The 13593-nt window shown below is 47.4% G+C and overlaps 1 protein-coding gene across 2 annotated transcripts in view; it reads right to left on the bottom strand.

Moving 5' to 3' along the window:
- Positions 1-299: 299 nt before the first annotated feature.
- LOC147443199 (uncharacterized) overlaps positions 300-13593 on the bottom strand; it is an 81283-nt gene continuing 67989 nt past the window's right edge. For both annotated transcript variants that reach the window (XM_086529809.1, XM_086529810.1), the window contains exon 10: positions 300-971. In XM_086529809.1, the coding sequence (XP_086385935.1) occupies positions 675-971 (297 nt within the window). In that variant the 3' untranslated portion in view covers positions 300-674. The remainder of the gene's footprint in view (positions 972-13593) is intronic.

Genomic DNA, 13593 nt, shown 5'->3' with positions numbered 1-13593 from the left:
AGATTATTGTAATTGTCATCTCTAAGTGCTTCCTACGACACTTAGACTGAACATATGGTGTATGTGCATACTGGAGACATACATTTGCGTGCATTGGTGTACCAATACATGTATTCGAAAGAGAGAGAGAGAGAGAGAGAGAGAGAGAGAGAGTATGCAAACCTACGACAATCAGAATGAACATACGGTGTTTGTGCATACCGGAGACATAGGTTTGCAGGCATTGGTGTACCAATACATGTATTCAAAATAGAGAGAGAGAGAGAGAGAGAGAGAGAGAGAGAGAGAGAGAGATGTGGTAGTGCAAGGAAAAATATGAACAGGTGAGCTTCTAAAGATCTTGATGGGCCAAGTTCCAACATCACAGAAAGTAATTCGATTTATACACTTTGGGACCTTTCAACCAACAGGGTTCCTCCTAGCATTGGTAAGCCTTTAACAATGTCGACCCCCCAGACCGCTGCTCAAGTGCTGCAGCTTTGTGACTCAAAGCGATACTCAAAAAATGGATGGCTTTTTGTTGAACACATTTCCACTGTTTTCCTGAAGCTGCAGCTGCTACCGTAGTCTGCCATGGGTTATGATGTCAAGTCTTTAGAAAGCTTCAGCTGTGACGTTTACGACACATACTGCCTCTTCAAAGTGGCCAACACCTTTCCCACTACTCTTACCCATCATCCTTCAGTGAACACTGCTTCGCCTGCTGGAGGGTTCTTTCTTCCTTTTGAAGTACCCATTGCACTGACACAGTCTTTTTCCATCTGGCCCAGCATTGCACACAATTCATTGATGTTGTGTACTTCCTCTTTAAATGTTAGTCGGAGAATCTTCCACAATGACTCGTCACTGGCAATTGGTTTTTCCGTATCAATTGTTTTCTTATGCATACCACTCAATGATCCATCAGAATTTGATACTACCTTTACAAGGATATTCAAACCCCTCTTGTCTACAGATGCTGCAAAGGCTTCCTGCAAAAAAATCGACTCTCTCTCTCTCTCTCTCTCTCTCTCTCTCTCTCTCTCTCTCTCTCTCTCTCTCTCTCTCTCTCTCTCTGCGCGCACACCAATGTTAGCCAGTTGAGGAGACAAGATGGATCAGTTGCTTCAGAGCCTGAGGATATGTGTGCGGCTGCTACTGACTTTTACCGTGAGTTGCTTTCAGTTGAGCCTCAGTCAGAGTGTCAAGGAGCAGAGAGCAGAAAGGCTCACCTAGCTGCAGCACTTCACTGGCAGGAGGGTCTCACAGCTGAGTTCTTGACACGTTTTTGGGAGCGGTTGTGGGACAGTAGGCAGCGGAGGAGAGTTACTATGTTTCAGTGGCTGGTAACGCACAGGGCTACAGCAGTTGAGAGTTGGTTGGTACACAACGGTTTTTCAGCAACATGTGCAGTCTGTGCCCACCCTGTGGAGAGTCAGCGATACTGTTTGTGGACTGTCCCATGGCACATCAGGTTTTGCTTCGGGTTCTCCGGCTGATGCCAGCCATCTCTACAGCCCGACAGTGCACTTGGGGTGCTGCAACTTGGTCCACTCTCACAGGCCCAGCAGTCCACTTTGAGTTGGCTTCCACCAGCAGGATGATAGTGATCCAAGACGGTCGGCCTACACTGAAGCTTGCCACAGAGCTCATCCCTCAGGAGTGGTGCAGCGACAGAGAGTGGTGTTGGGAGCTCATCTGCGGCCCGACACTCTGGTTCATTTGGCGGGCCCGTTGCTTCCACATTTTCAAGGCTCGGCCTCTTCCACCGGCAGAGATTGTTCGGGACATTTGGCTGGAGCTCATACACAGACTCAGGGGTCAATTTGAGAGACTCCAAGCAGCTCCCACTACATGCGGGAGTGCCAAGAGGCTTTCTTGCGACCATGGCGCCCATGGCCTTTCTTCACCATGGTTCAGGGTGCCCCTAGACGGCACTACTGGGCACGAGTGTGGCTTTTTCCTCCTCCCATCTCGTGATCTAGCCCTCATTGTACATACTTTTTCTCACTAGGAGAGTCTCCCCATGTTTTCTCGTGTAGCCCTCTCTTGTAGAGGTGGTTTCTAGCCTTCGGACAGTTATCATTAACAAATGGAAGGATCTCTTTTCTTGCAAAACAAGAAATAAACCTCTCCAAAACAGGTTCGTCATACAAGGATCGCGATCACTGACAATAGATTGTCGCATACCATGGTACCACATTTTACATCAACAATCGTGCCATTTGATCAGATTTTATCTTCTTCTTGACAAGAATAAATGGGACTGCTTGTTGAACCTACAAATAATGGTCCATATACCATCATTCCCTTTCGGCGTTCTTGGAAGATCAAAGATAAAACCCATAGCAATACTTTCCCATGGCTTATCTAGAATAGGCAGTGGCTATAATAACCCTGGTGCATTTTGCCTGTCAAACTTGACCTTTTGGCAAATCACGCATGCTCGCACAAAGGCATCTACATCTCTCCTCAAATTAGGCCAATAAAAGAATGTCTCAACTGCTTCACTGTCGCATCTATACCATGATGCTCTGCACACGGTGGGACATGGATTTCTACCATAACCTTATGTCGCAATGGCCTAGTGACACAGTCTGCCATGCATCATCATAAAACTGTCCCTGAGGAGATAGTGTTCATGGCTTGCCCAGCTTGCAGCTGTTCAAAAATCCTTGCAAAATCTTCATCAATAGCATATTGTTCCTTCATGTCATCAAGCTCATGATGATAAGGAATTGACACCGCTGAAATTTGTCGCTTTCTTGATGACGAATCAGCCACAAAATTATTCTTGCCTTCCACATGCAGAATTTGAAAGTGGAACATAGAGAGAATGTTTGCCCATCGCATATGCTTTTCAGATAACTTTGACTATGTCAAGAAGTATCACAAGGTCTAATGATGTGTTTGGACAACAAAATCAGCACCTAGCAGGTAGTGCATCCAAATAGAAAGCGCATGAATCACAGTCAATAGCTCTTTCTCATAGATTTGTATAGTCTTTTCTGGGTCTTGCAAGATTCTGCTCTCATAAGCTACTACCCGACCATCTTGCACTAACACTACCCCAATACTATTGCCACACGCATCACACTGGACCACAAATGACTTCCTGATATCTGATAAGACAATTACGTGATCTGAAGTCATCTTTTCCTTTTGAGAGATTAAAAGCTGAAATCTGTTTTTGTGTCCAGTGGAACGTGACCTTTCTTTCGTAGAGCACGCAAGGGTGAGGCAATCTAGGCAAAGTTCCTTATAAACCTTCTGTAGTAAGAGCATAAACGGAGAGCAACTGATCAGTTAAGGGAGAAGATCATGAAGTATTGACGCACTGGTTCGCTGCTGCTCTCCGCAACCCCCCGGCCATCGCTACATTCTCTACCTTCGCGTAGCCTCTTCCAGCCCCACCTTTTGCGCGCAGCCATCCTGCCCGCCCCGGCGTGTTGTGCCTTGCGCATAATCCCCCGCCAGCCCTGAGCGTGCTGCCCCCCCCCGCCCAGCACTGCACACTACTCTCCCGCCCAACACCTGCCCGTTGCTCCCTGCTCCCTGTTCCTTGCCTGCACTCTGCTCATTGCCGCCCCTTGCCCCCCGTTTCGCTTCATTGCCTGCCCTCCTGCCCTGCCTCCGTTGTGGTGGGCTGTTTACAACCTATCGGCGACGGTCTTGACACACTCGCCAGGCCTCACTCTGCTTCGCCTCAACACTAACGCTTCTTTGACATTACCCGTCGGAGCTCCTCAGAGGGTTGTCTTCATTCGGTCCCTTTCCATCACTGCAACAGACTTAGATGGAAACTCATGCTCCACCCCAGAGAGACTCTCAAGAAGCCCCCTCGCCCAACCCTGAAGAGCCCACCATCCGACTTGCTCTTTCGCCGACAGAGCAAGCGAGCCTCGCAGCAGAGGTGGAGCGCCTCCAGGCTACCTCCGTCATCTACAAGATCATCGGCACCCGCCCTAGCAGAGGAGAGGTGCGTGATCTTCTCCAGGACCACCTTTTAGCAGAGGTGGACAAGATCCTCGACGTTCAGCTTCTCAGGCGTGGCTATTACCAGACAGAGTTTGAGACTCCCGAGATGGCGTCCAAGGTCATTGTGATGAGCCCCTGGCCATCCGAGCAGTTCGAGCTCATTTTCAACAGTGGCGCCATGGTTTCGACCCAGCTACCGACGTTCTTGTCAAGGAGGCATACCTTCCCATCTCAGTCTGCTTCCCCGGCCTGAGGAGGGAGTACCTTCCGCTCCTTTCCAAGATAGGCTCAGAGATTGGGACTGTTCTGGAGACACCTCGCACGGCAGCCTCTGTAGCTGCCAAGGCAGCTGGCATTCCCACAGTACGTGTTCTCGTTCGGGACACCCACACCCTCCCGAAGGTCATTCTACTACCTCGGGTGAGTGGTGGTTGGCTCCGCTAGAGCGTGGAGTATTTGGGCCTCCCGAATCAGTGTTTCATTTGTCGTCAAATGGGCCATCTTGCGAAGGCCTGTCCACGGGCTCGACCTTCACCTCAGGCTCAGCCCTAGCCTCCTGCTCTTCTTGGGTCTAGGCTAGACAGTCTTTGCAGTCACGCCTATCTCGGGCACACTCGGATGCGGATTACTCCCCATCCAAGCCAACCTCGAAGATAGCGCGGTTAGCTATTGCTGCAACATCAGTTCTCTCTCGTTCCCATGAGGATTGTCTTATGGAACGTGCAAAGATTAGGTGGGCCCCAATTTCAGCGCCAGCGGTGTCGATTGCGTCAAGGGCTTCAGCACTGCCTTGTGGGCGGATTGACCTTCTTATGTTGCAGGAGCATCATCTTTGTGAGAGACGCATTAGACGATGTGGTCAGCTTTTGCGTAGGCGATTTGAGATATTTTGATCAACTGCATTTAGACCTGGTGGTATCCAGGGAGGGGTATGTATGACTATTACGGACTCTTGGCAGCAGGCCATTGTGGGCAGGGGTATTATTGTGCCTGGCAAGGCTCAGTGGATTACTATGCAGGTTCAGGGTTGCCTCTTGGACTTCCTGAACATCTATGCGCCCAATGTGGCAAGTGCACGTGCAGAGTTTTAGTCTCACATTGTATAGTCTCTGCCGCATGCAGAGCAACGGTGCATAGGGGGTGACTTCAACATGCTAGAGGATCCCTCTGACAGGATTGGAGGTAGCCATGCTACTGTGCACGGAGCTGAGTTGGCAGCATGGGAGAGGCTATCTATGACTTTGAGGGTTTCAAATGTTTGGCACCACTCTGGCTTTGTGAGGCCCCCACACAACTTGGCCTTCTCTCGCTCAGATAGCAGAGTGGGAGGAGTGAATCTATCTCGGATAGATCGCTTCTACGCTAGTGACCACATCTAGAACTTGGGTGGGACAGTTTGCATCTTGGCTTGGACATCTTTTTTGGACCATGCACCAGTGATCCTCACGGTGACAGATAGACAGAGGAGGGGGAGCACGTGGCTTAGCGCTCCCTATTCGGGGCGATGAGCTACTGGATGCTGAGTTTGCAGACGACTCAGCTTTGTACTTAGAGGGCCAACAGGCCAACGTGCACACGTGTCGGCAAGCTCTAGCGTCGTTTTGTTGTGCATCAGGCGCACTGATCAACTAGAGGAAGACAGTGGCTTTCTTGGTTGGCAATGCTCATACGCTTGATTGGCTGTCAAGTGAGGGTTTTAGATGGATTCCCCCAGGGACTGTAATTCGCTACTTAGGCTGTCAAGTTGGCGTGGACTTGTCTCCTGAGCAGCAGATTGCTCCCCTCCTCCTGTCCATCGGGAGGAAGTTGCTACATTGGAGTTCGGCAGGACTCTCTTTGGTAGGCAAGTTGTAGTAGCCAACCACGTGTTGTTGACTACTATGTGGTACATTACATCTTGTTGGATCTTTTCGAGCTCTTGCATCAGCCAGGTAGAGAGGCTGATAAGGAACTTTCTTTGGTCAAGGCACGACACTCAGATAGCAATGGCCAAAGTAGCATGGAAGGTCATTACTCTACCTTGTTCTCACGGGGGGTTGGGGATCATAGGCACAGCACAGTAGAGCAGAGCCCTTCTTGGGAACTTTGTGGTCAGAGGACTGCTTCCAGGGGAGGAGCCCTAGGAGGAGTTTTTGCTTCAGTGGCTTAGAGCTCGAGTGCCTCAGGCAGGAGGCCCTTGGAGACCTTCCATCAAATGGATCTTTAGAGAGATGCACAGAGTTGGTTTGAGCAGGAGACTGGAGGATCGTTTTGCTGTGAGTCTCCTTCGCTCTTGGGAGCAGTTGCGGAAAGGCCTGGAGCAGCACCCGCTTACTTGCACAGAGGAGCGCTTGAGATAGCCCCTTGTTTGGAACCCCATGGTCAGCACTCAGAGAGGCCACTTGGTTGGTAGTAGGCCTCATGTTTCTTGAGGCCCCATGGGAGAGGGTCCTACACACACTCTAGGTGACTGACTTCAATTCTCAGGTTTGTCAGATGAGTTACAGTCTTCCAACTGCAAGGCATCAGAGGGGTGTAGAGCATGTGTTAGGACATCACAGAGGCAGTACCAGCTGAGTGCCTCACACCTCTAGAGACAGCGACTCCCAGATGGATGGGGGCCTTTGTCACGAGGACGTGGCAGCTGTTAACTATGTCACGAGGATGTGGCAATTGCTAACCTTAGTTGTTGGTTTCTTTTCAATGATTTTTGTTTTATTTTTGAGACCCTCTTTTTGAAGTAGCAAACGGTCGGACATTGTATGGCCAATGTGAACGTTAGTTTCACCCGCAGATGGGAAGTGGTCGGCACTGGAATTCGTATAGTAAGAGGATGTCTCTCAGAGCAAGATCATATAGGTCCCTTTGTCGCACTTAGCAAGTTGGTGGATACTAGGAAGTGAACTCAATAAAGGCACAAAGTCAAGGTGGGACTACCAACAAAAAGTATCCAACAGTTGGGCCACATTGCACTTTTGGATGCGGTCCCAATGAGGATAGATGGTCAAATGACCAGTGGGAGCCCAACGGAAGCATCTCCTAAAAATTAGGGAACTGCTATTTTGGGCCGTGAAATGTGTTCGCGTCATTACCTCTGGTATGACAAGGGGAACATTTTACAACTCTGCCGCGAAGTCAACTGGGCAACCAATCGGGAGATTTTTAGGCGGCAACACTAAAACGGGAAAAAGCTTGTAATCGTGCCAAGTGGCACAAATTCATGCACTTGCCTCATACAAGAAAAGTGGCACTTAATTTTAAGCTGGGAGAGGCCTCACTTTGCATTTTTGTCACACGTTAAGAGCTATGGAGTGCTTTCTTTCCCTCTCATGTACAGTGTGGTGCTAGGAGTGATGCCCTGCACACTACACACTGCTCTCTCTCTCCCCTACGTGCAATTATGTGATGCCCCACAAGAGGGCTCCTCATTTGATTGATGTACAGCTGTGTGGTTTCATGCTTTTGTGCTGAGGCAAGAGCCTCCTTGAGCAGGAACAGGGGTAGCTAACTGCTACTCCAAAGCAGGCACCGGTGAGGGTCATAACCTCACCGTACAGGTGCATTTTCAGCGCTGTGTATGCGCTAAATTGACTGTTTTTCAGCCATACGAACACCAGAACCTTTGGAATAGTGCCCCAATGCAGAGGACAGTTAGGGGACTGTTTGGGGCTGAAAACAAAAACCAGTAAATACAACGTGCTGAATTTACTGTTTTTGGGCAAGAATCAGAGGGTTTATGCCAGTGGAAGAGAGTTCCAGCAGGGGAATTGGTTTCTCGCAAGTTTTGGGGCTGTTATGCTGCCGAAATTTGGCCAAAACAGGTGATATCTAGCTCAATACTGATAAAGGATTCCCACGACTCTTCTTTGTAATTTACCCTCTCAATTATAAAGAAATACCGAAAGGGGCGCCAGTTTTGGTGCCTACAGGTTGTCGGCGTCTACTCGAAGCATTCTAGCTTTCAAGTCGTGTGTGTGCTGAAGTATTAATTCCCGTTGCAGAGTTCCTTTGCACATTCTCTCTGTATGTGTCTAAAGTAAAGAATTTCGGGTGAAAGCTAAAGCCTACCGCCCCACGGGCCGGTTTCAAGGTTCCGTTGCCGGGACATCAATCACTTTTTCCTCAAGAAGTGAGCCTCGGTTGTTTTGGGTAAAGACACAAAGTACAGGAACGCGGGATTACACTATGGCCGACAAAGGGAAGGGCATTATGGAAGAGGGTTCCTCTTCGAAGGATAGGCAAGAAACTCCTATGGTCTTCGAGATTGGGAGAGCTCACGGCCACGTCAGACTGTAATGTGAATGTCCCTCCAGTAGTACAAGGCTTTATGATTGGGCAACTTGAGGATGATGCGTTCAGGACTTAGTTAGTTGCCGCGGTGAATGTCTTTTCGCAACTGGTGCAGAATCCAAGGTTTATGGAGTTCTTGCAAGCGCCACCAATGCAACAGCAAAATAGGCAGCCTACACTGCGTACAGAGCTTGTTGAGGCTCAAGCCCAACTACTTCATGCGACTCAGCAGGATAGGGAACACTCGCATGTTGCGGAGTCAGGGGCTAGAACGCCTATTCCACAGGTTATGCCAGTTTAGCCCGCATGCTGTCTTGAATGGACAGGGAACTGGTTACCAAGCAATGCACCCAATTTTTCCACCACCCGCGGTACATCCTGGGTATTTCGGGGGTGAATTAGTGTTCCAAAGTATGGCTGGTTATGCTCCTGGAAGTCAGCCGTACATGCCAAGAACAGTGTTTAGGGGTATGCAAGGCATGATGCCAAACCCCATGTATGGTAGGATCGGCATGCAGCAGGGTTTTCACTGCAACCAGGGCCAGTTTGGGGTGCCACAGGGTCATTTTGGCATGGCTAGTTTTTCTGGTCTGACGCAAAATGTTAGTGGCCAAGATGTGTCGATCATGCCTACTACAGTGCCCATGTTGCAGACCATTCCTTATTACAACTTGGGGGCACTAGAGAAGCCGAAAGCTTACAAAGAAGGTGGTGCAGCTGTAAAGTTCAGCACTTTCAGTGGCTTCGAGGATAAAGCAAAGGCTCTCACTTTCCTCCGGCAGTTTGATACATCTTATGCACGAGGGAATTTTACAGAGGCCTCTAAGGTCAGGAAAGCTGCCACTTTCTTAAAGAACAATGCGCTCACATGGTGGACGACATTGTTAATGCAAGGACAGGCACCAGCCACTTGGGTTTACTTCAAGCCAATGTTTGCATCTGCTTGGTTGATAAATAAATTTGAAGCCGACGTCATGACAAATTGGCACCAGCTTACTACAGCTATATGCAAGAGCTTGTTGGAGTACAATCGAAGGTTTTGTAAAGCGTTACTCTCAGTGACCTCCTACAAGTTTGTGCCATTGACAGAGCAGATAGAGAAGTATTGTTGTGGGCTGCTTAAAGGGCTTCGCGATTACTATACCAAGAACAGAGTGGCTACCCTCACTCAGGTAATGGAAGTTGCTAGCACTGGTCTTGCCTTGTTGAAAGGAGAGGACAGTGGGTTTCCGAGCAACTAGAAAGGAGGTCAACAAAAGAAAAATTCAGCGAAGAAGCCCTTTGTGAAAACGGCTCTTGAAGCGTCACAGGGGTCGAAAAAGGCCACCAAAGACAAGGATTCAGCCGGGACATCTCGAGCGCAGGCAAAGAAACAAAAAAGGAAGCCTTTTGTGCGCAAGTCACTCGAGGAAAAGAAGGTCCTAATGGCTGAAAATAAATTCTTTATATGCGAGCAGCCTGGTCACTTTGCTACCAATTGTCCACAAAGGGAAAGACCAGCTGACTCAGAGGATAAAGAGGACCAGAAAGGCAAGAATCCTAAACCCACAGTAGGTTTGGTGCCAGATATGGTGGGTGATAGGCCCAATACAGATGCCAGTGAGTTATGCAAGGCATGGGGTAAAGTTAAGGATCAAATGGCACTCATCTTCTTCGATCCAGGTGCCAAAGCAAACTTTATCTCACCAGAGCTAGCTATGAAGCTGGGCATTAGAGTTGAAGAGATGGGGTACACAACAGAGGCAGGGTTGGCATGTCCTGGCCACTCAGAGTGTGTTACTCCCATTATTGGAAAGCTGCGTCTGCATATTCAGTCATATGTAGACACATAAGAATTTTATATCATGCCATTGGAAGCGTGCGATGCACTACTTGGAATTCCCTGGATGTTCAGAGTGCATGGCGTGCTAGATGTCTTCGGCAAGAAGATCACCCTCCACCATAGGGGCAAAACTCATGTTTTGGATGTAAAGCTCAAAGGGGAGTATGTCCCTATTGTATCTGCTTCTGCTATCACTTCTGTAATAAAGAATCATCTTTCTGTGTACTTGATTTTTACACGTGATGTCTCAGATAAGGATCAGTCAGATTTATCTGTGTTAGATAAAGAAAGGTCATCATTTTTGCAAAAGTTTAGTGACTGTTTTTCTGATTCATTACCATCGCAATTGCCGCCAGAGAGATCTGAGGACCACCGGATAGATTTGATACCAGGGTGTAGTCCACCAAATAGACCTCCCTACAGGCTTAGCGCGGCGCAGCAAAAAGAGATTATGGGCCAGGTTGAGGAGTTATTAGAGAAGGGGCTTACTCAGCCTAGTTCTTCACTCTTTTGCTCCCCAGTGCTCCTAGTGCAGAAGAAGGATGGCTCATGGCGATTACTGTGCGTTGAATAAGAATATCATCAACAATAGGTTTCCTATTCCTAGAATTGATGATATTCTCGATCGTTTAGAGGGTGCTGCAATTTTCAACAGGATAGACCTTGAGAGTGGGTACCATCAGATTCGTATAAGGCCACAAGATGGTGCACAAGACTGCCTTTAGAACGACATTTGGTCTTTATGAGTATCTAGTGATGCCGTTTGGGCTAACAAATGCTCCTGCCACGTTCAACAGAATGATGGACCGGATTTTCCGCTCGCATCAACAGTTTGTTGGAACATTCTTCGATGACATGATTGTGTATTCAAAGAATGAAGAGGAGCATAGGCGTCACTTGACCATTGTGTTCGAAGAGCTGCGCAGTCACAGGTTACTTGTCAATCCTAAGAAAAGTGAATTCTTCCTCGAAGAGATCCACTTTCTGGGCCACATAGTCTCAAAGGATGGTGTCAGAATGGACCCCGCAAAGGTCGAAGCTATTAAGACATGGCCAGACTTGAAGACTGTGCACGATGTCAGAAGCTTCTTGGGATTGTGCTCCTACTAAAGAAGGTTTATCAAGAATTTTGCAGAGATAGCATCACCTCTTCACGCTTTGCACAAGAAAGAGGTCACTTTCACATGGACCCAAAAAGAGATTTCAGCTTTTAGTCTCTTAAAGGAAAAGTTGACTTCAAATCCAGTAATTGTTTTGCCAGATCTCAGAAAGTCATTTATGGTCCAGTGTGACGCGTGTGGCAGTAGCATCGGAGCAATGCTAATGCAAGATGGACGGGTAGTAGCTTATGAAAGCCGAATTTTACAAGGGCCAGAACAAGTCTATGAGAAAGAGCTCTTCGCCATCATTCATGCGCTTTCTAGCTGGAAGCACTACCTCTTAGGTGCTGATGTTGTTGTCAAGACAGACCATCAGACCTTGTGATACTTCTTGACACAGTCAAAGTTATCCGAAAAGCATATGCGATGGGCAAACATTCTTTCCATGTTCCGCTTCCACATTATGCATGTGGAAGGCAAGAAGAATGTTGTGGCTGATACGTTATCAAAAAAGCAACAAATTCCAGCTGTGTCAATTCCTTATCATCATGAATTAGATGACATGAAGGAACAATCTGTTACTAATGAAATTTTGCAAGGATCTTTGAACACTTGCAAGAGGGGCAACCTAATGAGCACTACCTCCTCAAAGATGGTTTTATGATATGCATGGCAGAGTTTGTGTCACTAGGCCATTGCAACATAAGGTCATCGAAGAGAGTCATGTCACACCGTATGCAAGGCATCGTGGTATTGATGCGACAGTTAAACCGGTAGAGACATTCTTCTATTGGCCTACCTTGAGGAGAGATGTGGATGCCTTTGTGCGAGCATGCTTAATTTGTTAAAAGGTCAAGTTTGACAGGCAAAAGGCACCAGGGCTGTTACAACTACTGCCGATTCCAAATAAGCCATGGGAAAGCATTGCTATGGACTTTATCTTGGATCTTCCAAGAACGCCAACAACAGGGAATGATGGTATATGGACCATTATCTGCAGGTTCAGCAAGCAGGCCCGTTTTATCCCTATCAGGAACAAGATAAAATCTGATCAGATCGCACGCTTGTTTATGTACAATGTGTTTAAGTACCATGGTATGCCACAATCGATTATCAGTGGTCGTGATCCTCGTATGACCAGTTTATTCTGGAGAGGATTGTTTGAGAACATGGGCACTACGCTCAAGTTCTCGTCTTGGTTCCATCCACAAACTGATGGACAGTCAGAAGAGGCTAATTCTATTGTCTTAGATCTGCTGAAATGCTATGTGTCAGATAACAAGGGCAAGTGGGAACATTATTTGCCTATGCTTGAGTATGCGTACAATAATACAGTGCATTCGTCAACTGGCAAAGCACCTTTCGAGATTGTTGAAGGCGGCAAAAAAGTTCCTCCCATTTTGCATACAAAGGACAAGATCTTTGAGGAAGATCGATATGTTGAAAACATGGATGAAATGTATAAGAAAATTAAAGTTGCCTTGGTGAAGACTCGGGCAAAGCAGAAAAAAGCTAATGATCGTCACCGTCGTGAATTGCTATTATCACGTGGTGATTGGATATTGTTAAGGTTCGAAAAGGCAAGGTTAAAGAAGATGAAGGGCAAGGAACAGCTGTTTCCTAAGCTCAGTATGCGTTACTATGGGCCTTTTTAAGTCCTTGACAAGATCAGCGATGTGGCTTACAGGCTGAAATTGCCTGATGCGTGGAAGATTCATAATGCGTTTCATGTGAGTCTTCTAAGACCCTTCGTAGGTGATGTGCCAGGAGATATGCCAAATGAGGATCAGCCAGAAGTTGAAGAACTTGATGAGATCCTGGTACCTGAGCAAGTTTTGGTTAAAGGACAGGTTGTGAGATGCTATTTGGTGAAGTTCAAGAACTATCCCCATATGGATGCAAAGTGGATGGAACAGCATGAAGTGTCAGAGTCACCATATGTATTGCAGCTTTACCTTGAATCCTTTGGGTTACAACCTACTTATGCCCCAACCCAACGTGTGCAAAGGAGGGGTAATGATAGAGCTAGCACATCAAATGTACCTATTGATTCAGTGTAATAGATGGAAATGACAAAAGTATGAAGGTCTCATTAAGTCATTTGTATCTATGTGTACAATCTTTCTTGCGGATACATGCGATGATAAAAGAGTGTTGATAGCACAAGATCATCGGTGGCGTGTATTTATGGTATGCAATCGAGGACATTTGCGATTTCAAGAGGGGGGTATGTCACGAGGATGTGGCAACCGCTAACCTTAGTTGTTGGTTTCTTTCCAATAATTTTTGTTTTATTTTTGAGACCCTCTTTTTGAAGTAAGAAACGGTCGGACATTGTATGGCCAATGTGAACGGTAGTTTCACCCGCAGACGGGAAGTGGTCGGCACTGGAATTCGTATAGTAAGAGGATGTCTAGGCTCAGTGCAAGATCATGTAGGTCCCCC

This window comes from Adiantum capillus-veneris, chromosome 14, assembly GCF_014529385.1.
Source record: "Adiantum capillus-veneris isolate H3 chromosome 14, ASM1452938v2, whole genome shotgun sequence".
Taxonomy (NCBI): domain Eukaryota; kingdom Viridiplantae; phylum Streptophyta; class Polypodiopsida; order Polypodiales; family Pteridaceae; genus Adiantum; species Adiantum capillus-veneris.
The sequence above is the reverse complement of the archived record's forward strand: the minus strand, read 5'-3'. Positions and strand labels throughout refer to the sequence as shown.